General features: G+C 40.3%; 1 protein-coding gene across 7 annotated transcripts in view; it reads left to right on the top strand.

Annotated features, from left to right (window-relative positions):
* The first annotated feature begins 256 nt into the window (after positions 1 to 256).
* The window catches only part of POLA1 (DNA polymerase alpha 1, catalytic subunit), a 188026-nt gene continuing 163251 nt past the window's right edge, over positions 257 to 25031 (top strand). For 4 of the 7 annotated variants that reach the window (XM_069034547.1, XM_069034969.1, XM_069034884.1 and 1 more), the window contains exons 1-18: positions 257 to 334; positions 1788 to 1912; positions 2893 to 2989; positions 3467 to 3547; positions 4318 to 4433; positions 4687 to 4749; positions 6179 to 6277; positions 7151 to 7346; positions 7556 to 7745; positions 8647 to 8825; positions 12274 to 12386; positions 12857 to 12973; positions 19835 to 19909; positions 20273 to 20411; positions 21424 to 21581; positions 22857 to 22941; positions 23686 to 23747; positions 24488 to 24577. In XM_069034547.1, the coding sequence (XP_068890648.1) occupies positions 304 to 334; positions 1788 to 1912; positions 2893 to 2989; positions 3467 to 3547; positions 4318 to 4433; positions 4687 to 4749; positions 6179 to 6277; positions 7151 to 7346; positions 7556 to 7745; positions 8647 to 8825; positions 12274 to 12386; positions 12857 to 12973; positions 19835 to 19909; positions 20273 to 20411; positions 21424 to 21581; positions 22857 to 22941; positions 23686 to 23747; positions 24488 to 24577 (2016 nt within the window). In that variant the 5' untranslated portion in view covers positions 257 to 303. Of the gene's footprint in view, positions 335 to 430; positions 451 to 847; positions 1199 to 1787; positions 1913 to 2892; positions 2990 to 3466; positions 3548 to 4317; positions 4434 to 4686; positions 4750 to 6178; positions 6278 to 7150; positions 7347 to 7555; positions 7746 to 8646; positions 8826 to 12273; positions 12387 to 12856; positions 12974 to 19834; positions 19910 to 20272; positions 20412 to 21423; positions 21582 to 22856; positions 22942 to 23685; positions 23748 to 24487; positions 24578 to 25031 lie in introns of those variants that run through there. The other 3 variants (XM_069034628.1, XM_069034801.1, XM_069034718.1) reach the window with 3 other exon arrangements.

The following is a 25031-nucleotide window of genomic DNA, read 5'->3' as shown; positions in this document are numbered from 1 at the left end:
CCTGCAAAGACGCGGCAGCAGCAGCGGGCCCGACCCAGGCCTGGGTCGCGGCCCGGCGGTGCAGGCCTCTCGCAGGAAGCGTCTCCGCCCGCCTCCGGGCTCCGTTCGCGCTCCGGACGCCGCGGGGGCGGGAGGCGGCCGGGCCGGGCCGGGCCGGGCCGAGCCCTTCGCGCGGGCGGCGCTCCCCCAGCGTCCGGGGCGGCCCCGCCCCCGCCCCCGCGCCCGCTGATTGGATGCGGCCCCGGCGGCGGCGCGCGGGGCTCCCGTCTCGCGCCACTTTCGGGAGCCTTTGGCGCGAGCGCCATGGCCGAGAGCGGCGCTCGGGGCCGGGACGGTGAGACCCGGGGGCGGCGGGGCGGGCGGGGCCTCTGTCCTTGTCCTCCTGCCTGTCCCTCGGAGGCGCCGGCGTTTCGCTGTCAGGCGGGGGGCGACGGGGCAGCGGCTCTGGCGGTAGGGAGGGCGAGAGCGCGCGCACCGGGCGCGGGAGCGCGCGTGCGCGGCGGGCGGGCGGCCGTGGTGGGGGCGGACAGCGCAGCGTGAGGGTCCCGCGTCCCTCGGGAGGGGCTCGGCGGGGCCGCGCCCGCGCTGCCCCAGCGGGGAGACCCTCTCCGGGCGGGAGCGGAACGGGGGGATACGCCCGGGGGGCGGGCTCGGGCCGCACCGGCAGTGGAGCCCCGCACCGGCAGTGGAGCCCCGCACCGGCAGTGGAGCCCCGCACCGGTGGCTCTCCCGGGTCGCGTCTCCGGCGGGGCACTCTCAGCCCTGGGGGCAGCGGCGGGCGCGGGCGGTCCTGGCTGGGGCTGAAAACACGCTTGTCCCAAAGGAGTGCGTTGTGTGAGACGCTGGCGTACAGTAAAGGCGAAGAATTGACAGAAGATAAACGCGCTCAAAGCGGTCTATCTTTGCACTTCTCCCCCATGGGCCAGCAGGCAGTGTAAATGCCCCTTTTACCCCAGCCCTGAGCAGTACGAATCCGGAGCTGTCCCAGCTACACTGCCTGGGTGCAGCTCTATTCACAAGTTGATGTCCTCCCGCCACCGGGTGGGGACTGCCCTGCTCCTACGGCCACCTGGCCAGCCTTCGGTCTCCTCTGCCTGCACGGGGTATTCAGCTCCTCGCACTGAACCCGCAGCCTTGTCCCTGGGCTGTTTGTTTGCTTTTATAAGTTGGATTGGGTCCACTTGATCCCTGTGGTCAGGTAGGTGTTCCTGCCCCAAGTTAAGAGAAAGAAAAAGGTCGGGAGAAGTAGAAAGCAGCTTGCTGGGGGGAGAGCATTTGGAAGGGAAGGAAGTGGAAGAAGAAATGGGGTGTCAGCTGTCAGCAGATTACTAGTTTGTCTGAATCTGGTCACACTCAAACGTTGTGAAACCGCCTAAAAACATTACTGCTTTGTAGCAGTGTAGGCCTTCTCTAAGTCTGGTATTCCTGAGTTGTCATGGAGACATGCAAAATAAAAGGAGCTGGAAATTCCCAAGGAAGGAGGGGGGTGATCCTTTACAGGGAAAGGTTGATGAGATTTGAGAGGTGCTTTGGAAATCTAGGTGGTAGCTTCATGCTGAATGTGAGCTGGCATGAGAGGGCTGTTTGATCTCCCTGTCAGGCCATGCCTTCAGTATCATTCCAGAACTGGCTTAGGAAGAGCCATCTGTGACTGTGCTTTTAGCCAAGTAGGTTTTGGTTTTAAGCAAAACTTCAGTAATCTATTAACGCATCCCTGAATGCTTAAGTACCAAAGATAACAACAGCTCATTGCTAAACTCATTTCTCTTGTTTTTAATTAATTACAGCTATGGATGAGTCTGGAAGTTTTGCAGCATCACGTTCTAGACGTGAGAGGAAGAATAGAAGAGGCCAGCAAGAAGCACTTGAACGTCTGAAAAAAGCCAAAGCTGGGGAAAAATTAAAATATGAGGTGAAAATTCATCTTTTCTTCTTAGTTAAAAGAATATGAGCTGAGATGCTTAATCACCATTTATAGATATGTAAAAGTTGTGGGAAACAAAATAAGCCTTTCAGATCAGCTTTTGTGTTTTTAATGGTGTGTTTTTCTGAATGTAGCTCTATTTTTTTTTCTGCTTTCTAGTACAATTTATTTGTTTCTTTCTGTTTTCAAATCTAACTCAGTTTTGTTAACTGCAAGTCAAACATGCTTGCCATTGCTTGAGAACTATGCCACAGGGAAGGACCGATTTTTAAAATTGCATAATTAATGTTATGATGGAAACTACTTTTTTTTTTAACCTCAAATGATTTTAAACTTTAATTTCAGAGCTTTACACGAATGAATCCCATTAATATTGCTATGCTGGGTTTCCACAAAGAGACCAAAATTTAAGTATTTAAGTGGTAGAACTGAAATCTGTCAGTGTAACATTGATAGTGTAAACTGTCCAATGGTGCTGCCAACAGGAAGTGACTTCCTCATTGAGGTGAATAAATGTAAAGTAACCAGAAGTCTGTAGATCATTAACATGCAAATTTTCTCTGAGCACTCTTCTTGGGTACATCAAATCCCTTTCATTTTCAGTGAGCTCAGATTGGTGTTTGAGAGTACAGCCAAGGTCAGAAGTCTCCACTGCTAGGTTTCTTATATTTCAGAATTTTTTTTGGTGATATGAAATGAGCAATAAAGCAAGTAATTTTCAAGTGAAATCTCTGTCAGTGCTTCAGTAGATTTTGAGTTTCAGTATATGGTGATAATTTTAAAAATGGATGACTTGTTTTTTATCACTGCCAAAGAAGAAACTTAACAAATAACTGTGCTTACTAGTTGTGGACAGTGTAGCAGTGTAGGAAGCCTACATGCATTCTTGGGAACTTTTATATTCTAACTGATGATCTATAGTATTAATGGTATGGAAACTGTTAATCCTCAGTATACCTTAACTGTAGGTTGAGGAGTTCACAGGTGTTTATGATGAAATAGATGAGGATGAATACTCCAAGATGGTCAGAGACCGTCAGGATGATGACTGGATTGTTGATGATGGTAAGTTAAGATTCATTTGGAGAGTTATTTTGGTTCTAGTGTTATAACTCAATTAGGCTTCATAATGTTCATGGCTTGAGGCAAGTTATTATTAGTACATTCTTAAAATTTGTTTTAGGAGACAAGAGAAAGGCAGTCTTTTAATGGAAATTAATCTTTGCATTGTTCTCATAGTAGTCTGTTAGTATGGTAATGAAAATATTTTTCCATGAAGACCTGTTCTTGAAATTTTATTTCCAGTTATCAGTGCTACAATTCTACCAAAAAAGTACTGTTATTGATAATTTCTAATTAAACATGTAAGAATGTCCTTAGTCTAACAGAAGATACAGCTGAGAGTGCTGTAGTTTTTAATACTCACTTTTGTAACTTTTGCTCTATATTAAAGGGGGAATATATGTTTAAATATGTAAAAAATTCAGGAATATCAGGACAGAATTTAAACTGCATTTTTTTTAACAATTTGCTTTTCTACAGATGGGATAGGTTATGTAGAAGATGGAAGGGAAATCTTTGATGAAGATCTGGATGATGATGCTCTTAGTTCCAATAAGAAAGGTAACTTGCATGTGACCACTGAAGAATGTCTTCCAGGGCCTTTTAAAAGGTACCCAAAATGGGCAACTTCCTGCCATCAGTATATGTGGTAAACATGGCCAAAGGACAGATTACTCGAAGCTCTGTCATTCTGTGCCTGTGGATTTTGTTCAGCCCCCATGATGCAGAGGATGGAACTGACAAATGGAGGTCACATCACTATTAACTGCTTCAGCACTACCGGGGCACTTCTGCTCACAGTCTTCTGTGGAATGGGGATTCACTTCTAGAACAAATGCATCTGGGAGGGGTCTTGGTTTTCAAAGCCAGTGTCTAAAAGATGTGTGATCTCTCTTGACCACTAAAATACTTACATGCTTATAAGAATCTGGGATCATATGATTTTTCCAGCTTTTTAATGGAATCTGGTGGCAAACTGAGAAACTGAGTCTGATGTTGAGAATCCCAGCATAGTGCCAAATTCCTGGGACACTTTTTTTTTCCCCCCTGGAGATGCTTCCATGTAAAGTATCTTTGTCCTTTTTCTGGAGTATGCAAAAGGCATTTCTGACACGACTAGGAAAGTCAGGGTGCTGAGAGGGTTTTTCATTTTTTGTGTGTGCATGACAGCTGCTACAAAGCTGAAAGATGATTAGGCTTCATTTCAGCCAGCAGTGTAAAGGTGGAAGAAGTAGACTACCTTGGCTATCTATCCCTGCTAATAACTGGACCTGTAAACATTGAACTTTTCTTATGTAAAATTCACAATTTAAAATTTTTTCTTTCTGTAGGAAAAGGTGGCAAAACATCTACAACTGGTAAAAAGAATGTGAAAAAGTCTGTGGTGTCAAAGCCAAACACAATTAAGTCTATGTTTATAGCTAGTGCTGGGAAGAAAAACACAGATGTAAGTTTTTATGTTTTTGAATTTAAATGTTTCTGACTTGTTCACAGTGTTTCAGGGAGGGGAGGAAACCAAGGGCTCATTTTAGTTTCTTATGTCTAGTGAGGCAAACTTCTATTATTATTATCTCTTGTGTATGGAGCGTTTCTGAAAATGTTGTGTGTCTTTTGTGGAAACCCTTTAGTGATTTGCTGCTGTTCTCCCGATTGGGTTTGCACACATAACTGAGAACTGTTTGGCTAATCTTACCTTACAGAAAACTGTGGACCTGTCCAAGGATGATTTACTTGGGGATATTCTTCAAGATATTAGTGCTGAAGTAAGTATGTTAATAAAATCTTTTGGAAACAACTTTAATCCATTAATTCTTCTTGTCATGGAACATACCGAGAAAATACAGTTTTTTTTGAAACTAGACAGTCTAAGACAGATTTCATCCATAGCACATCTCATTGATAGATTCCACATGGGTGTGCAGTCTGCCTGTTGTCTGCACCATGCAGATGTTGCATGACTGCATTTCTTGATAAGGCAGTACCACTATGACCTGATTACAGATGGTTTATGTTAAGATGTGGAGCCTGTGCTAATGCAGCCTTCAAGGTTTTAGTCACCTTGGAGTGAAAGAGGACTTGGCTGCCTCTGAATCGTGTATATCTGTCACCACACCTCAGCCAGGGTTGTGTAAGACATCTCCATCTGATGTGTTTGGGTTTAGGGGAGGAGCTGAGGGAGCATAGGTTTCAGCAGGTCATGTAGCCTGAACTGTCTGCCTCCTGCTTCCCACAACTTGCTGCAGAGAACCAGGTTAACCCTCCCTTGGAGGCAGGAGTGCAGGATGGCTGCTGTGACAGGGTTGGATTATCTCAAATATCTAATGCCCTTTTAGCAAAATTTCTTAAAACCAAAAGGAGTGCTCACATGTAAACATTGAAACTGCTGTAGTGGTGAGATACTGAGGTGGAATATGCTGAACCATAATAAGCTTAATGTGTTTTTTTCAGGGCAGTAAAGGGTATAGGCTGTTCCAATGTGAAGCTATTCTCTTAGTTTTGTGCTGTTACTATTTTGCTCCTCCCTACGACATCTGATTAAGGCTATAAAGCCCCCTGAAATCATTAAACAAATGCATTTTAATGCTGCCAAATTTTGTGGAACATTGATTAGGGAGAATAACACTAATAATTACATTATGGCTTCTATTTACTTAAATACTAGTTAGCTATTGATCTTTTTGTTTTGTTGTTTGTGAAATTTCTTTCATTATTAGCTGTTGATAAGGTTAAGCATAAAATATCTGTACATGTAAATAAGTTAAAATGTGTTTTCGTCTATTGTAACAGTGCTGAAAGAGCACTTCTGCCTTTTTTGAGGCATATATGTTCAGTATTACAGCTTCAGCAGACATGAAAAACATAGCACAAGTTACTCTGATACTTGTGCAATAAAGGCACGGTTAGCTATTAAAATTCCCACTGTTTGAAAACTGTTTCACTTATTGAACCTTATGGCAGTTTTTCTCAGACTGTTTCCTCCCCAAAAAATCTATTGTCTGTCTTCATGGGCTGATTGCTCAGATAAAATTATTTTATAGGGGTGAGTTTTGTATCAGAGGAGTGTGTTTTCTTGGTAAACAAAAAATATTGGTGGCCTTCTTTCTCTTTGATGGAAAATGTTGCTAACCAAAGCAGAAGAAAACACTAAACAACTCTTCCTTTTGTCACTTTCTCTGTTCCTTCAATATTCAGACAGTTCAACTAAGTCCACCACCAATTATAATGCTGAAAAGGAAAAGATCTGCTGGAGTTCCACTCAATCCTTTCTCTGTGCAGTCCCAAACTTCTAAGGTAAAGGGGGGAAAAAAGTGTTCTCATTAATAATAAGCACTAATCTGTGTTTTTGTTGATCTGAATAGTGTTGACTTTTATTCCTCCTCCTGGAAATTAACTTTCTCCATAGCTTCCATAGCAGTGTTACAGTGTAACTTCATGCATTTTCCCGCATCCCCTTTCATGTGAACACATAAACAGTACAATTAGTTTTGTATGTTTAGTATAGTAGGAGTTTGGAGCTGTTACATTTGACAGGTGAAACTGTTGGTACAATGTTAGGTGCATCACATGAAGGTGAGTTTCTGCTTTGTCTCTTTTCCAAAGAGTAGAAAGCACCCTTGTGGCAAGTAGAGTAGGATGGGAGGTGAAATAAGCAGGAGTGTGGAAAAGGATAAGAAACCAGCTGTTTGCAGAAATGGAAAACAAATGGAAAATTGAAGCTATGGATAGACATTTGCCTTAGTGGAAGATTTTGGAGTGAAAGGAGGGATGGCTTGCTAAGGATGGAAGGCTAGAAGTTTGTTAGGAGGTCTGGTAAATGGGAAGGACTTTATAGCTGGAAATACAGTGAAATATTTGGTAATGGTCATAGTGGGAAAAGGGAGTAGTGTAGATACATCTGATATGTGGAACCTTGTGTGACATCAACTCTTACGGTGAAAATAATCACCAGTGCTACTCAACAGCTGCATTCAAAACTAGAAGTGATTGGGGAAAAAAGGGGAGATGTAGGAAGAGAGGATCATGTTGCAAGATATGTGGAACTTTTCCTCCAGCCCTGGTTACTAGTTCTGCAAATAGCAAGTGCAAGGTTTTGTTGTTTAGTTTTTTTTTCTTCTTTGCTCTTACGAGGTTTTTTTTTTAACTCATGGTGGAAATGTTTTTCAGGTAGTCACCCCTATATCAAAGAAAGCGCCTGCTCATGTCAGAAAGGAAGCTCTTCCTCCAGCTTCATTTCATCCTAAACATCCCAATTATACAGCAAAATCTGTCAGAGTCTCTGAAAATGAGGACACGAAGCATGTGCAGAAACCTGTGGAAAATGAGGGAAGAGTGAAGGCAGTAGGAGAGAAAGCTACTAAAGGTATTGAAAGTAAATCAAAACCCAGTTCTGGAAACTGTTTATATATGGCATAGTAGTGTTAAAAACACTTGTTAAATTATACTAGCTTAACTTAAATGTGGTACTTTGTTTCTATATTAATACTGTATATTATATTCATGCTTACAGTATGCTGTCTCTGCATACTGCTATAGTATGCAGCTTGTCATTTTAATGATTCAGGCCTTTAGTTCTACCTGCAGCACTTCCAGATGATGATCAGGGAATGATGGATTTTGATGAGGAGGACTTTGATGAACCTATGGAAGCAGAGCATGTGGAAACTATACCTGAGACAGCTGAAAGCTTGAAAAGAGACGATGAAATTGAAAAGAAAGAGACAGAGCAGCTGGAATCAGAGAAAAAAGAGACATCTGTCTTGTAAGAATCTCTTTTTCTTCTTTTTTTTCTTCCACTAAAAAGGCTTTCAATTTCTGTAAACCTTAGATTTATCTTCATATTTGTCTTTGCAAAAGGGATAATTGTAATACAGACAGAATGGTGATAATGCTGTGCAATGCTTTTTTTTTTTGTAGTTAGATTAAGAATAGTAACATGCTGATAGCTACCTAATTGAAAAATATTTGATGTTTTTGGGATTTAGTGTATATGACAACGTGTATTTCAGCACGCTGAGGTGACTCAATGTGGGTGTTGAATAGTGAACTTTGGTGTCAGTAAGCAAAAACAAGGAATTACTAAGGTTGCTTATTCTAAGTGAATGTGAAGGTCTTTCGTAATAGATGTAGGTAAAAGTTTTGTTGCTAAAAGTAATGGTGAACAGCTGTGTCTTTGGAAATAGGAAAACAGGGATTTCCCCCCCCTTTTTTTTTTTAATTGTTTGGAAAATCTTGAATCATATGTTTCCATAACAAAATATTTCAAAGTGCAAAATATTTGAATGATGAAAAAGACCTAAACATCTAATGACTGGAAAGGTAGTTTTGTTGAAATAATCTGTTGTTCCCACTGAGCAACTTTTATAGATGGATGGATATATTTGTTATGTAAAGACTTGAATGAACAAAGCTGAAATACCAGGTTACTGGTTTTTAAAGCCTGTTTGTGGTGTATCAAGAACCATACTTATGTGTGGGTTTCTGTCTTTGTCACTTCATCCTTCTTTTCAGAAAAAACCTGAGGAAACCTAGCTGTTGGGAGTGTTGCTTGGTTGTGGAAAGAAAAACAAAATATAGAGAGAATATAGGCCTGGAAGAAAGCAAAATGGTGATTATAACAAAGGCACAATTTTATTTGTTTCTTTCTTCTGCAAAACCTGCAGGAATTGTTCTCTCCCAGGTCTCTCATGTTGGGACAGAATTGATGAGGATGAAGCTGATCTAGTAGCAGCAGAAGTTCAGCTGGACCCCAATCTCCTTCCACTTGTGAATGGGGAAAGTGATGATCAAGTTTTAAGATTCTATTGGCTGGATGCTTATGAAGATCAGTTCAGTCAGCCAGGTAACTGTTCAGTTAAAGGCAGAAAATGCCAATCTGATTCTTTTTGTTCAGTTGGGATTTTCAGACTTGACTAAATTACATCCAGATACCCTGTTTCTCTGTGCTCTAAGACGTTCGTCTCTTGGTTTTCTGTACCTCTGTCTGCAGGACAGGGCACTGTGACTGGGAGGAGAATGTCATCTCTTGGCCTAGTATAGAAGTAGGGAAGTAAAAGGGATCTACTAACACTGTTCAGTGTTGGTGACCCATTGTCCTTCTTAGAATTTTATACACTCCACGAGCAAGCTGAAGTTGTTAATTTCTTGCTCTGTGGTGCGGCAGCTGAGCATGCTTTCTTGTTTTTGGAAAAGTAACTTAAAATTCGTGTGCATGAATAGAAAGCCTGTACAATAGCAGTTGCATGATTTTATACAAAGGAAAGGTATGTCTGTCAGGGGAGGAAGATGGTTGAAAAATACAAGGTCTGTCTTGTATTTCTTATCCCCTAATTCAAGCTATCTAAATCTTGAAGATTGTCTTTGAGTTGAGATTGGTAAGATACCCTGTGCAGTTGACATGTGAATCCTAGCTCTCATAGTCTTCAAATTGCATCATTCTGATCTCAGCTCTGACAAAACAATTTGTGTTCACATCTGTTCTGAGCACTCCCCATCCATCCCCTCATTTCATCAGGAGTTTTAGGAGCTTGGGTTTCTAATTTGTGCTTCATGTGTGTTTACCAGAAGGTTCTTTCACATGTTGTTGGAGGTTTTTTAGGGTTGAAGTTGTAAGCATCAGATACATTTCTTTGTTAACACCTTTTGTTGTGAGTTGGGATGCCAAACTTAAATATGAGACTGTGATGGGCTGAACAGCTTGGTGATGGGAGTGGTAATAATCATAGATATCTTGATGAAATCAATGGCTCTAATATAAAATTGCTACTTTTAAAGAACCCACTATTGTTATTTTTCCTTTTTTTTGTCTTTTAAGTCAGTGATTGCTGAATGGAACATAATTATGAAAGGATTTCTGTTCCTCGCATGCAAGGAGTGTTCTTTTCTCATTATGACTTTTTCAGGATTGAATAATAAAGACTGCACCTGTTTTCAATTAGTAATGTAGAAGGGAAAATTTTGATATTGCTTTTTGTTTAACATGTTCATGATCTTTGTTTATGCCTCATTTGCTGGGATGTCAAATTCATTGCCTGAGGAGTAAATACTATAGCATAATCATAAGACTCTTTCAAACTTAATGATTTTTTGGAGGCTTACTTTTCATAATTCCCTTTATGGTCTTAGGCAGAGAACTCAAGAATTGTGATCCTATTACCATTTTAAAGAAATAACGAATAAAACCTGCCCTTTTTTTTCCCTTCTGCAAGACTTTTTCCCTGTGTCTTGACTTTGCTTACCTTTTGGTTCATTTGGTAACATGATCTTTCTTTTCACAGACTTTGATTTCTAAGCTTTATTTCTATTTTTTCTTTCTTTTTCTTTCCATAGTCTTGCAGGGGATAGGGCCCGATACCTCTCTGTTGTTTTTTTTGGGTTTTTTTTTGTTTGTTTTGGTTTGGTTTTTTTTTTGGTTTTTTTTGTTTTGCATGAAATGTCTCTGAAAACTCTTTGAAGTTCTGCTTTTGCTGCCTGTGGGGGTGGTAGTGTGTGCCAGTGTTCAGCTGGATGATCTCAAAAGGTTCCTTCCATTCTAAGTTAATCTGATTCTGTGAAGTCTGGTTATTAAGACCACTTATTTGTCCATGCTAGAGTTGATTGAAGTTTGTCTTTGCAATCCTGGCAGCTTTTTAGCCTGTCTTTGACTGGCTTATATATCCTTTCTACCTCACCTGCTTATGTGTACTCCTCTGACAGATTAACTACTCCATGCTCTTAATATTGCCAGGTGTTCAGGCAATCAGCTACTGTTTTGTGGTCTCTCACAGTTTCATCTTTCTCTATGATACAAACCTATCTGAGGTGGGTTTTTTTTTTTATCCCTTAACAAAAAAGTAAAAGATTGCTGGGGACAAGAACTTCATCTTCCCTGTCACTTAGATCTGCAATTGGAGCTCTTTCTCAATACTTTTATTCGAACTGTCTAAATCTTCAAGATTGCCTCTGTATTAAAATTTCTTAAGATACTTTGTGCAGCTGAAACTTGTATCCATGTTCTCATCATCTTCAAAACCGCAGCATTCTCTGTCCTTGACAAAAGTAGTCTTGTTCACATCTATTCCAAGCACTCAGAAAATGATTTTTCATAGCCTGTCACTTTGACTCTGTCATCCATCTTAGTGCATCTTCACTGATTTATCTTTGATCTAATGGAGTAAGAAAGGTGCCTTTATGTCTGATACATCTCCTGGCAAAGATGAATTATAACTTAACCAAGGACTTGTTTGTGCACTGCAGGCCAAGGAGAAATGCAGATTCCAAAATCTTCTATGCATGAGACATTGTTTCTGAGACAGTCTCAGCAGGGATATTTCTGTTTTCATCAATAGTAGTACGCTGTAGGAGGAGTGTCTTCCATGTAGTCAAATTCCAAATTATTTGGAGCTTGATGGGACCCTGGTGAAGCCAGGTTTCTGAGCTGTACTTGGACGTTTTTTGTACTGGTAATTTGGAAACTATATGTGACAGTCAGGTGGCTTGGTGCTTGGTTATTCTAAAGTTTGACATAATTTGATTAGCAGTTTGCAGCGTTTTGTGCTATTGCCAAGCTTTCTGAGCTCAGAGATGTGCATGTACAGTAATGACATTGTCCACAGTGAAGTCAGTTGCCACTAGTCCTGCTCTGTATAATCTTTCTGAGTGTCTCCCTTGGTTACAACTGCTGTCTTGGCATCCAGGATTCCTAGCAATGTCATGCATCTTTTGGTGTCCTCATTTGTTAAAAATAGTCCCTTGAAAGCTGATCAGCTTCTAGTTGTTGTCTTCAGAATGTATTTCTACAGGTTTTATTGGTAGTAGAGTCTTGGTCTCACGGTACTGAAGCGTCGGGAAAAGGAGTTAATTGTACTGGTCTAGCTGAAGAGAGAAAAACTGTAGATAACACATGTTAGAGGATTGATTGACAGCACAGGCATTCTGATAATTTTCAGCTTTCACTGACATCTCTCTCCTTCCTCCATCTCTCCAGGGATTGTCAAATGAATATAGGCAGCAGTGGAATATCAGAACAGAGTTTTGAGACTGGCTGTGTAATGCCATTTTGAATTTTACATATCAGGTGTTACTATAGTAATGGAGGTAGAGATATGAAGAATGATCCAGGTGTCTGTTTGTAAAGCTGGTGTTTAAAACAATTTAGAATGTGCTTATACATCGGAAAGATTTGTTGTTCAAGGACCAAAACCAGAAATGGTTGTGTTTCAATGCAAGAGTACATTATAAGCTGCTTTAAGCAACATTAGGAATGATTAATTTTAAAACTGCATATTGAATTCTTTGCCCTTCTCCCTTAGGTGTGGTATTTTTGTTTGGCAAAGTTTGGATTGAATCTGCAACCACCTATGTCAGCTGTTGTGTGACAGTGAAAAATATTGAGAGAACTGTTTATCTGCTGCCACGTGAAACAGTAAGTGTGACTTTTAAGCATGTCAAACATAAGTACCTTTCATTCTGCTTATGGCAGGTTGTGAGCTCTAGTAGTGTGTTTATGGAAGCTGTTGGAAGCCAGTGTTGGCTGATGTAGGTGGTAAAGTTAAAAACAATGTGTACACAATATATCACATGTGAGCTGCAGAGTAGAGCACTGTGACTTCCCCTGACCCTAAGTAACAACTGCAGGCAGATTTTTACCCTTAGACTTGCTGTTTAGCAAATAAAGTGGTCTTGAAGTATTACCAGAAAACTTACTGCTTTTTAAACATTCTGTTCAAATAATATTTTATACATTTGGGATTTCTTGGCTGATTGCATTATAGTTTTTCTTAGAAAAAGAGATACATGATTCATAATAGCTAAGTAAAATTCAACTTATTGTCATTCAACTTATTGTCTGCTGGCTTTTTTGTTAATTTGTAATACCTCACTTCTGTTTTTGAGGAAATCGACCTATCTACTGGCAAAGAGATGGAGACTCCAGTAACTATAATGAGTGTTTTCAAGGAATTTAATGACAGCATTTCACCAAAGTACAAGATCATGAAGTTCAAATCCAAGGTTTGTTTACAAGCATCCTATTTGGTCATCTTCTGTTCTGGTTTGTAGGGTGGGAAGGCTGTTGAAACATTGTCCAGTGAGGGAGGTAATGCTGAAATGCAAATATATAACTTCTGACATGTGTAAATGTACCTGCTTATAAAAACCATCCAAAATATCTATATTCCTTTAAGAATGGTGAATGTGCAACATGAAATTTAAACAATGCTTTTGAAAATACTCATTCACTAGCTTCTTTAAAACTGGGTTGAGTGTCAGACTGGCTTGCTGAGCTGTTTTTGAGAATGCAGAACACATGGAAGTTCTGATACCTAAAGCCTTAGTATCAGCTCATGCTGTCAGAGTTTAAAATGAAAGATTATGTTGTCCAGCAGATAAGTCAATAGTCTGGGATTAGACTGTCTTTGCATTTGACCAGATACCTTCCTGCACTTTATCTCTTGGCATGTCTCATCCTTTTTCTCACCCCCTGCAGATTTGTCTTTTTAGAGTGCATGCTGCTCAGAGCATGGATTGTCATAGTGTGGCTGTGCAGGAGGTAACAAGTGAGGGCTGTCATTCCGTCTTGAAAGCTGTTCTGTGGCTAGAGTTACGGGCAGTAGTCTTAAAGTGTTATTTTGCTGTGCTTTGTTTGCTCAACAAGTCTTTAAAATGACATTGGAAAAACAAAATATTGCTGTAATGGAAACTTTGCACATAAATTAGTGTAATACTTGTCATGAGTCTGCAGGAAAAGAACTGATACTGTTGATGGTGTTGCAGATTTGGACTGAATTAGTTTGCTAGTATGAGAGCTTTATTGTCCATTTCCATAGAGAATTTGTCTTCCACAGGGAAGGGTGGAGGTAGGAAGCTTATGTGGGGAAATGTGGCAAACATTCAAGTTAGGGGAAAAATCTGTTCTGACTGAAGTGCTCAGAAATGTTCATGTTTCTTGAAGTAACATGTCATTAGTCTGGCAAAGATGATTTTCATTAGTTGTAACTTTCCCCATCCTGGCAATCTTGTGATTTCACAGGATTCGTTCCTGAATAGTTAATCAGTAAGGGAGATGACAAGTAAAAATGCAGGAAGAATAGAATTTAACAATATGTAAATGAGGAAAATAAAAACAGTTCGTGTGGTAATTCAGGTTGGAAAGATCCTCAGGAGGTCATCTTATCCAAAGCTAGCTAGAGCAATTCTGGAAGTTTAAGTTGCTAAAGTGAAAATGTGAGCAGTGTTTCTCAAATAGCAAAGACATGCAAGACATGACATTTTTTCAGCAACTTGTAGCTTAGTGCATTACTTACAGAGTTCAGGGAAAATGGATGTGACATTACTACTTTGTAAAGCTTTTCTTTTCCTCTAGCTTATTTTCTCTCTCAAAACTGATGTAAATTTACGTTTTTCAGTTTTGTCTGTTATTTCTCTTGTGTAGTTGATTATAACATAATTACATGTGGAATCAGAAAGGGGTGAATTTAACAATAGATAAAAAGCAAGTTGCTGATAGCTCACTGTTCACAGATTCTTTCAGGAATGAGGGAGAGAACTCAAAGGAAAACAATTCTTTATTAAAAGAGAGGATGCAAACTTGTACTCTAGAAATAGAAGGAGGGAGAAAAGCCTCCAAAAAGATGTAGATCTGCTAACAGAATCTTGGGAAACCTCCATCTTTTCCATGGTCTGCCAAGTAAGAATAATGTGCATGAGGTAATAGAGTAATGTAGTTTAACCTTCAAAGATGGCTTTTAAAAATCAAGGTAAAACCTGCCAAATTTTTACTGAACTTACACAGAACTCAGGGCAAAAGACCCAACAGTCTTGTCAGGATACACGGCTACAGTACATGTGGGGTCCTTGGATGTAACACAGGTGTAGGGAAGTAGGAGCACTAAGACACTGTAGGGATTTTTCTCCTTGAATATTTTAGCACTTGGTCACCCTCATGAGGAAAGATTAACTCAAGTGACTACAGGTACAAAAGATGGCAATTAGAAGGATGAGACAAAAGGAGAATCGGTTATACCAGAGATAACTATGAAAGAATTTTTTTTTTTTTAGCTAGTAAAGTGAAGAATAATGATAAGACCTGTTTGCTCTCTAGAAAAATTAAAAGGGGATGAGCAGCAAGAGAGCTATTTAAAGGACAGTTTTAGCAAAAGAGCGAATTTGTAATTTTTAATTCATGAATTAATTAGGCAGGATGGTTGGTGCAGGGAAGCTCTGAAATAACCAGAATTACCTACCAGAATTGTTTCTGAACAGTAAGAATTCAAATTATGTTGAATTCTTCAGTAAACTGAGTTTTATTAAAAGGATAAAAGCTATCCAGCTTTATTTTGCTTGTGTAATATTCTGCTACTTTTGATAGTGCATTCTGGGAGGGTTTAATGAGAACTGGAGATAGTAGGAAGGTATGGCAGTAGTAATATGGGGGGTAAGAGAAAAGACAGGATAGTAGAACAGGGCTGTTAGTGGGGTCTTTGGAGGATTTATTCAAAGAAAGTATTACAGTAACTCAGATATTCTAGATTACACAAAATTGACTGTGAACAAGTGGCACCAAATCTCCAAATCTGGCTAGGCTTACGCCTCTGCAGTAGAGAAGCTTTGTGGTCTCTGCAAGATAATTGTGGATGTGATGGGGTTGTCCCATTACTGTGCCCTCCTTTTCTTCTGTTCCTTCCCTAGATAACTGAATTTGCCTGGTTATATACCTTAGTCTGTTTCTCATAAGGAGTCATCAGCCTCCTTTTCATTGTACTCATAGCACAAGAGACAAGAGCTGTTGCACAGCCCTTGCATCTGTGCGTCCATAGGGGTGTGCAGGACTCTTGAACTGAAACAGTTTGTGGCACTCACCTAAACAAATGCTCCAGAAAAGGGATATCTACACAGTTGTGGCTCTATGTGGTAAAGAACTAATGTGCTTTAGAAGATCTCCCCTGCTCTGTGATGTGCAGCCAGTGTTCAGTACTGTGTTGTTAAGGGTTCGTGTTTTGAAAGATTTCAAACTAATGGCTGTGTTGCTCAGGTAAGACTTGTGAGCAATGCATTCAGAGTAACATGAAGTCTCAGTGTTTGCAGAGTACTGTGAAACTGAAAACCACTCTTCTTCCATCGTTAGCTGAAAATCAGGAAGGTTAGTGACATCCCTGCCATGCACCAGAGTTCTTTTATTCAGAACACCCCTTTTTGTGATGATGTGGAGACACTGAGACAGGTTGTTCTCTGTGCATCTTGGCCTTGCCAGCGCCCAACTTTGTCCCTGTGAACACACTTAAGCCATATCATTTCCTGCTGCACCTGCTGCTAATTGTAGCTTCAATGGGTTGCACTGCTGCCAAGTTAGCAAGTCTTCACAAATCAATTTGAAAGCAGCCTTACTCCACTTAGGAACTTAGCAGCTAATCACTGCTGCTCATTTCTGCTCTCTGAAGGGCCACTTGAAGGGCAGATTATTCTGCAGCAAAGCATTCATTCACTGAGTTATGACCAGACGCTGGTGTAATTGAGCTGAGCTCTGTGGAATAACGCAGATGAATCACTACAGCAGACTATTTTTATACTATGTTCATCTTGCATTTGCAACAAGAACTTGTTTGAAGCCTGAGAGGGTTTTTTTTTTTAATTAAAAAAGAGGAGGGGGAGCACCAGTGATCTGTGCTAAAAGCAGTGCATTGCCATCTATTATGTTACAGCTCTGATCTGCTCGTGTGAGGTGCTGCTGTGGCTCAGAAGTTGAGATTTACATTTGCATGGTAATTTGCAATGCTGATCTGGCTTCATAGTGGTGCTCTTGTACCAAGTTATGTTACGCTTCTGTTTCCATGAAACTGTTGATGCCATAGTAGTTTGTGGGTTTGTCTGCTTCCTGTTTATAGCAGAGGCCCCGCTCCTCTCCTACCCAGGCTTTGCAGCATTACAACAGTTGTACATGAAGTAACAAGCTTAGCTGCTTGTTGTAGCACCCTTAGGGAACCACTGCTGATGCTGTTAATTTAAGGAAAAAAAACCCAGCCATCTAACCCCAAAACTGAAAAACTTCAAGTTTGCCTAAGTGGGCATGTATTTTTTTAATTTGTAAATTTTATTCCTATTTATGGTGATTTTGCTTTTTCTTATTAAACTTTCTTTAGTCGCATATTATGCTGAGTCTTGTGTATAAAGTGGTGAACATAGTGTGTTGTCCAGTGCGAAATGTGATTTTTAATTTAAGGTGCCTCTAGGAATTCCTGTAGTAATGTGCTAGCATAGTTATGGCATAATATAGTAACTAGTATATAGCAGTGGTGCAGATGGTTTGTAAAGTACTACAGGGCAGAACACACATATGACAGGGTAGAGCTTGGCATTTCAGTAGGTGCCAGAGCGCTGTTGCATAGGATATTGTAATTATTTGGAAAATGAAGGTAGTTATTCTTAGAAACTGACAAGCTGTGTGTGTTGCAGAAGATTGTTGTTGTTCTTGAAGAAAGCAGAAGTGATACTTAACTTTCAATAAAGTTGTACTGAACTTCAGACTTCTTTAACTGTCTTAGTTAGAGATACATAAACAAACTTGACTACTTTCTAGTAAAACCCAAGTCACTTGAAATGAAAAATACAGTAGTGTCACAGAAATGATCTGCTGTAAGCATGTGATAAAAGCTGGCAGATGGTTGGGAAATAATCTCTCTTGGGTTCCTCTCTGAAGTGCTGGTACACAAAAGCATGCAGTGTAAAAGGAGGAGCTGTGTGCAGTTACAGGAGGTACAATCTGGCTGGGATCACAGACGTGGTGGGATTGGATGTGGTTAAGACAGGCTGGGATAGCAAGGAGCAGGAGGGGCTTTTGTGTATCAGAGCAATGGGAATGCATGGAGCTCTGCCTGAAAGTGGGCAAAGAGCTGGTTAGGATTCCAGTAGATGGACTAGTGGAAGGGACACCATGATGGAAAAAGAAAACCCAAAGCCCACTTGGAGCTGGATCTGGTGAGGGAGACATAGACCAGTAAGAAAGGCTGCTATAGGTACAGGCGGACTAAGAGAAAAGTGCTGCTGAAAGGGACAGGAGATGTGGTGACAGAGGTTATGGAGTAAGCTGTGATACTGTGTGTCTTCTTCACCTTGGTCTTTACTGCTAAGTCTGGCCTTTAGCAATTTCTGATGCCCAGGAGACCAGAAAGAAAGCCTGAAGCAAAGAAGCCTTGTCCTCAGAGGAAGAGGATTAGGTTAGGACACATTTAAACAAATCGGGCAGATAAAGGCATGTGGGATCTGATGGGATGCACCCCTGAGTATGGAGGGAGCTGGCCAATGTCAAAAGGTGCTTGGGAGTGTTTGGTGTGGAATCACAAAATGATGCTTCACCAAGCTGGTAGCCTTCTGGGAAGAGATGGACTGGTTTGGTGGACAAGAGGAAAGCAGTGACTGTTGTTTATCTTGACTTTGGTAAGGCTGTCAATGCTGCCTACCGTAGCATCCTCACAGACAAACTGATGAAGTGGGGGCTAGTGAAGTGGGCAAAGGGGTGGACTGAAAACCAGCTGCCCTACTGGGCTTAAAGGGTTGTGATCACTGGCACAAAATCCAGGTGGAGGCCAGTCCCTAGAGGTGCACCCCAAGGGTCAATACTGGATCCAGTCTTGCTTAGCATCTGTGTTAATGATTTGGATGATGGCATAGAGCACACACTCAGCACGTCTCCAGGCAGTACAAAACCAGGAGCGGCTGGATAGATGTGCTGTCATAGGAATTTCGACAGGCTGGATATATCTTATGACCTACAGGAATCCCATCAAATTCATAAAAAGGAAATGGTCCTGTATGAAGACAGGAATAACCTCAGGCACTAGTAGATGGTGGTGACTGAGTGGCTGGAAAGCAGCTTTGGAGGGAAGGACCTGTTCATCTTGGTACATGTGAGGCTGGACAGGAGCCAACAGTGTACCCTTGGGGAAAAGACTGCCATGGGCATTACCAGCAAGTGTCAGGAGCTGGTCCTTTCCCCTTTGCAGCCCTGGTGAGCACTTGTGGAGTGCTGTGCTCAGCTGAGCTCCCCTGTGTGAGGAAGAGTGTGTGGTAGTGGAACCAATCTGGAATAAGACCACAAAGATAATTACAGGGCCTGGAGCATCTGTCATGTAAGGAGAGGCTGAGAAACCTGGGACTGCAGCCTGCAGGAGGGAAGGTTCAGGATGAGGGGTTGGCTATGCAAATGTTTATAAACATTTGATCAGCTTGAGTAAAGGTGACTCTGCTAGACTTCTCTTGGTGCTCAATGGAGGACAAGAGCAATAGATGCCATTTGAAACACATGAAATTGATCAGAACATGAACTGCTGCTTTACTGTAAGGGAGATCAAGCACTGGCACAGGTTGCCCAGAGAGGCTGTGGAGTCTCCGTCCTTGGGGATATTCATATCTGGCTGGAGAGAGCCCTGAACAACCCACTGTGATTGACCCAGTTCTGACCAGGCAGCTGGACCAGACAATCCCTGGACATCCCGTTCCATCTCAGCCATTTTGGGATTTTGCAGTGGTCTGCAGCCGCCAGTTCTCATGAGTATGTCTGGAACCTGTGAATTTAGAGAATATTTCTGAGTTTGGCTAACTACCAGGTGGTTTTTCTGGTAGTGGTTAGTATACTTGAAAGTCAATTCTGTAGAAACTCTTCATGCTAAAAAAACATACAGAGATTAAAAACAGGCACTAAAATATTCTTAACTGTCTTCAGCCGGTTATAGTGAGTTGCAGAATTGATAATATGTGATCAAACCCATGATATCTGAAATGTATGTTTTGGCTGGCCTCTTTTTTCTTTAGCTTTCTTATTGGACAGAATGAATATTTAATTGGGAGATACTGAAAACATAATACCTTTGTTTTATATAGAAAGTGGAAAAATACTACGCTTTTGAGATTCCTGATGTACCAGCAAAATCTGAATACCTAGAAGTTAAATATTCGGTGAGTATAATTAATCTGACAAAATACCATAGCTTGCTTTCTTATCTAATTAAGTTTACAACGTGACCAGTTTCTGTATTAAAATGGTCATTGAACATTGTTGTAGTCTTGGCTGATGTATCCAGCATGGATGAAGAACTTTAATTTCAGTGTGTTTTTACATTACTGTCCTGGTTTTTAAGTGAAGCTCGTAGTGTGATTTCCTCAATTACTGTAAGGTATTATGGGTTAGGGCTTTGCTTGTGGGGAATGATGATAATTCCAGTACTGTGTAGTTTTGTTAAGGTGCTGTTTGAATATGTCGTGTCAACCATGAAGACTTCTGTGGTGTGAAATGACTAAGTGCTCTCTGTTACTTGTTAGGCTGAATGCCCTCGGCTTCCCCAAGATCTGAAGGGACAAACATTTTCACATGTGTTTGGAACCAACACCTCTAGCCTGGAACTTCTCTTGATGAGTCAGAAGATCAAAGGACCCTGCTGGCTGGAAATAAAAAATCCACGTATGGTGGCTTGCATGTGAAATACCTGGTTACTAGGAAACACATATAGTTATAGGTTGGGGGGAGGAGGAGAAATTTAATTTGTACAGATGAATTACCATTTTTGTACATTAACCTTGCAATTTATTGGTTTAATTTTCATTATCTAGTACAAATTGTAACTTATTCTTCCTTTTTTGGAGTGACAACTATCTATATCAAGTTGTGCACTGTAGAGGTGAGATTATAACTTTTAATGCCTGTGAGATGGAACTGTGCAGTGCTCAGCAGCAGCTGCTCTTTGATACATACCCTAATGCCTTGTATATTGAGCTAAACTTACTTGACTTGAAAATGACTCATCTTTCTGCTCTTGATCACTTAAGATTTGGGTTTCTTTCTGCAAATACATATTTTTAAGAACAAACTGCTGCTAGATGGGACTTCTTCGTTTGTGAATTAGGTTTTATTTATTTTTTTCTGACACTTGGAAAAGTTTGTGGTGTGGAGCTGTTTTAGTTTTAAATCCTTTCTGCCCCATGAGTGGCCTGCAGCACTTACAGGTGGTTATGCTGCTTTATTTTGTCTTGGTAAGAGCCCTTTATTTCAGGTGTGCTGCATATTCCCATGAACATAGGGATATTGAGCATACTGGACAAAAGCTATTACTGCAGTCTCCTTGATGCACTTTGTGTAGAATTGGCTGTATGAACACTGACACCGGGGAGGTTCTCCTCTTCAGCAGCTTGCTCAGTCACTGACAGAGCTGGTACTAGTAAGGATGACTCATGTAAAGCTGCCTGAAGTACTTTTTGGGTTATGCAGACCTTGATCCAGATCTTCTCATTTGGTGTTAAAGAGCTCCTGCTGACTGGGAAGTCAGGGCCCAGGGAGCTATCAAAAATTGGGTCTTGGACTATCCGGATACACCAGGGCAAAACATGAAAAGGATGTGCTCTGTGCAGCAATGCTGTAAGAGAAGCTTTGTCTGTGGTTCCCAGAAGAACAGAGGTGGTTTGTGTTGTTTTCTCAGAGCCTTCAAATCAGCCAGTCAGCTGGTGTAAAGTGGAGGCTGTGGCCATGAAGCCTGGCTTGGTGAATGTGGTTAAAGATCTTTCTCCTCCTCCTCCTCTGGTGGTCATGTCCTTCAGCATGAAGACCATTCAGAACCCAAAGACTCACCAGAATGAGGTAAGTAATCTGCTCTCATTTTGGTTTGGTTTTATTCTTTGGCATATACTAAAAATTTTCTGAGGCTTGGAAGAGCATCATAAAACATGTTTAAATATATTTACTGTTGAAAAAAGTTTCTCTGCTCTGGGCTTTTCGAAGAAATTTTTACTGGCATTTCACTCTGGGTTAAGGGGCCTGGTTGGTGAGAATGTTTACTGTGACAGTGGATGCTATGTATGTTTTCAAGCCTTCTGTTTTGTCTATTGGGCCTCATAGTTATAAATGAGACTGCCTCAGAACAGCTGTTAATGGATTAGTTTTAATTTATTTATTTATTTATTTATTTAGCTAGAGCTAATCATAGGTTAGAGATAAAATGACCAAGCTTTTCTGCTAATAAAATTTGTTTTAAAATGAGAATTTGGTCTTGATCTTAGAGCACCTGCTATTCTACTATAAGATCTTAGCTCAGAAAGGAGGAGAGATGTAGGTGGCTTCTCTGTTTCGGACTGCAGACCACAATGTGTACTTAGGCACGTATTTTTTGTTTTTTAACATAACTCTCATTAACCTTGGAAGTGATGTAGTATTCACAAATAGGATAGGATAGTTGTTTCTGACTAATTGAACTGAAGAATAATAGGTTGGCAAAGCAAAATTATTCCTCTTGGTGAATTAAAATTTTTTTGGTGGAAGTATGGAAAATACGTGGTTTCTGGCCAAAGTAATGGGACATACACAAGATACTGACAGGACTCTGCTTGCCAAGATGCTTCAAAGCCTTTCTGCTTTGTTTTCTGTTGGGTTTTCCTGGCCATTGTCTGGGGAGCCAGGCCATCCTGCCAGCAAAGCAATCAAAAGCATCAGTAAAGCTACTGGCTTGCAACTACTAAAGCTCTTGACTTCTTGGCAGTGTTGACTGCTTGTGTAGGGGCAGCCCTTCCCAAAGTAAGGCTTCTCTGCCCTGCTCACATCTCCCTTGCACTCCATAGGGAATCCTTTAAATTGTGGAGTCTGGTCAAACTCAGAACAAAAATTGATAAAAGTAGTAGTTTTCCAAAATGAATTATTTTTTCTCTCAAATTTATAGTAACTTAGGAGCAATTACTATTTTATTTTCTTTAAGATCAATAGATAACTTTTTTCTTCTTTTCAACTATTTGTAGTTGGAATTAATTTAGGAAAGATATGTTGTAGAAACCAAAGAAAAGAGAAAAAGGGGGGGGAGGAAGAAATGAGTATGGGTAGTAGTCACGCTTATGAAGCTGTGTGTTCTGTATCTCCTTGGTATAGATTGTGGCTGTTGCAGCTCTTGTTCATCAGAAATTTCCTTTGGATAAGGCTCCACCTCAGCCTCCTTTTCAAACACACTTCTGTGGTATGTACTTGGAAGAGTTTGAGTAGGAAAATAATTAATTCAGGTTTTTTTCTTTTTTTTTGTTCTGTTTTGGTTTTTTGGTTGTGGGATGGGTTTTATTTAATTATTTATTTAAATTTTTATTTCTTTCTGTGGCTACAGCAGTAGTGGCCTAAAATAGACAACTAACAAAATTTCAACTCCCAGACAGGCTTTTCTCCCCATTTTTAACTTCACTAGTTACTGACTTTTTATCGAAGACTTAATTAAAAAGATCTTAGTTTGAGACAATGCCAAGTACAGTTTCCTGTAATTTTTATTGGTTTTACTTTATCTTCCCATTGATTTAGACCATTTATTTACTGTCACGTCAGTTTTTTTTCTGTTCAGTTCTTCTGAACAGAATTATTTAAAAACAAGTTTTCTTAGGAAAAAAAAAATCTTGCAGTGTCATTGCAAGTATATCAGCTAAACCTTAAGATTCAGACCCTGACTGGAAGTGATGAAGTGTTGAATGCTTGTGAGAGGATGTTCTTCAGGAGCTGTGGCCCATAGTTTTAATGTCCAATGATAACCTTAAATGTGACTGATTCAGATTGTTTAATGCTTTGGTAATTACTTGATTATCTTAAAGACAGTATTCACTTAAAGCTGGTGTTTTAGAATTAGAGATCAATTTTCTTAACTCACTTTGTTGTGAATGAGTGTTTATGGGGAGGATACAATTAAGAACTTGTATGTAAGTACAAATATCACTTTTTGCAGCTGTTTCCAAACCAAGCGATTGCATTTTTCCTTATGACTTCAAAGAAGCTGTTAAAAAGAAGGTAATTTCATATTGTTACCCTTCTGATTGCAGTACCTTATAGAATATGAACTTCATGGTGCTTTTGGTAAGTTGTGAAGAGAAATAGTCAAAGGAATGGCATGATTATTTAATTAGTTTTCCACTCCACAAACTTAAATCCAGGTATTTATTCTGTGTTGCTTGTAAAAAAGTGGTGTGCTCTCTGTGATTCAGTACTGCTGCTAATTGTGCTCGTAAAATAGATGCGGTGTTAGGAGAGTTGGAAAGGTTTTGCAAAGAGGCTGAAATTGTGATTAATTTTCATTATGCCTGACTGTGTACTCTTAGTAAACTGGGAGAATTTGTTCCTTCTTTTCATGAAGAGTAAAGTCTGTCAAAATTTAGAAGACATCCTTTCTAAAGGGTGGTGGGAGAGCTGACAGAATAATAAAATAACCTATATTTGTTTTTCCTGTATTTCTGTGTGATCTTAAAGTTTGTGAGTGAAAGATGCATATGGAGCATTTTCCTGGTGTGCTTGATTCTCAGGAGGCTCTTAAAATACCGCTAGACACCTACATTCAAAAGCAGAATGGAAGAAAGCCTCTGAGGAAAGCTTTCCATGTCTATGGGAGTGAGGAAAAAAATCCTTGAATTACAGAAGGAAAAGTAGAACTCTGTGGTGCTTTGTTATTGTCTTGTAACTAGTAGGGGAGAGGAGATGCTTCCATTTTGAACTTATTGGGTCATTGAAATCAGGTGCTCTCTTGCTCCTTTTAGAATGCTAAAATAGAAATTGCTGCAACAGAGAGAACACTGCTGGGATTTTTCCTTGCGAAGATTCACAAAATTGACCCAGACGTTGTTGTGGTGAGTAGTTCTGAGACTTTGAGAGTTAAATTAAAGCATATTGTCGGTTGGTCAGCTTTGTTCTTTTTCTTTTGTCCCCTTATAGGCTTTTTAATGCTTGTCTTAGACTGCCTTATGAATTGAGTTTGCTTATGAGACAGCGGGTATATTTTGATACAAAGATGACATGGAATTTTCCCTGACAGCATTTTAGCTATTATTTCCTGTAATAGCTAAAATAGGCAGTATGTTCACAATACCTGAAACAAGTTTTTTTCCTTTACTCAGAAAGACAAAACACAACAAAAAAACTCCGATGATTTTCTAGAAAAATGGGAACTCTTGGCATATTAAGATTCTGTTGCAGTTCAGATGCTCATATAATTTGTGTTTCTTTTGTAAATCAAAATAACAATCTATACAAATCCATGAGATCTGAGCAAAGTTTTGCAATAAGCATTCTTATGTTTTCTAC

Source organism: Aphelocoma coerulescens, chromosome 1 (assembly GCF_041296385.1).
Source record: "Aphelocoma coerulescens isolate FSJ_1873_10779 chromosome 1, UR_Acoe_1.0, whole genome shotgun sequence".
NCBI classification, from domain to species: domain Eukaryota; kingdom Metazoa; phylum Chordata; class Aves; order Passeriformes; family Corvidae; genus Aphelocoma; species Aphelocoma coerulescens.
Note: the sequence above shows the minus strand (reverse complement) of the source record. Positions and strands in the feature narration are given on the sequence as shown.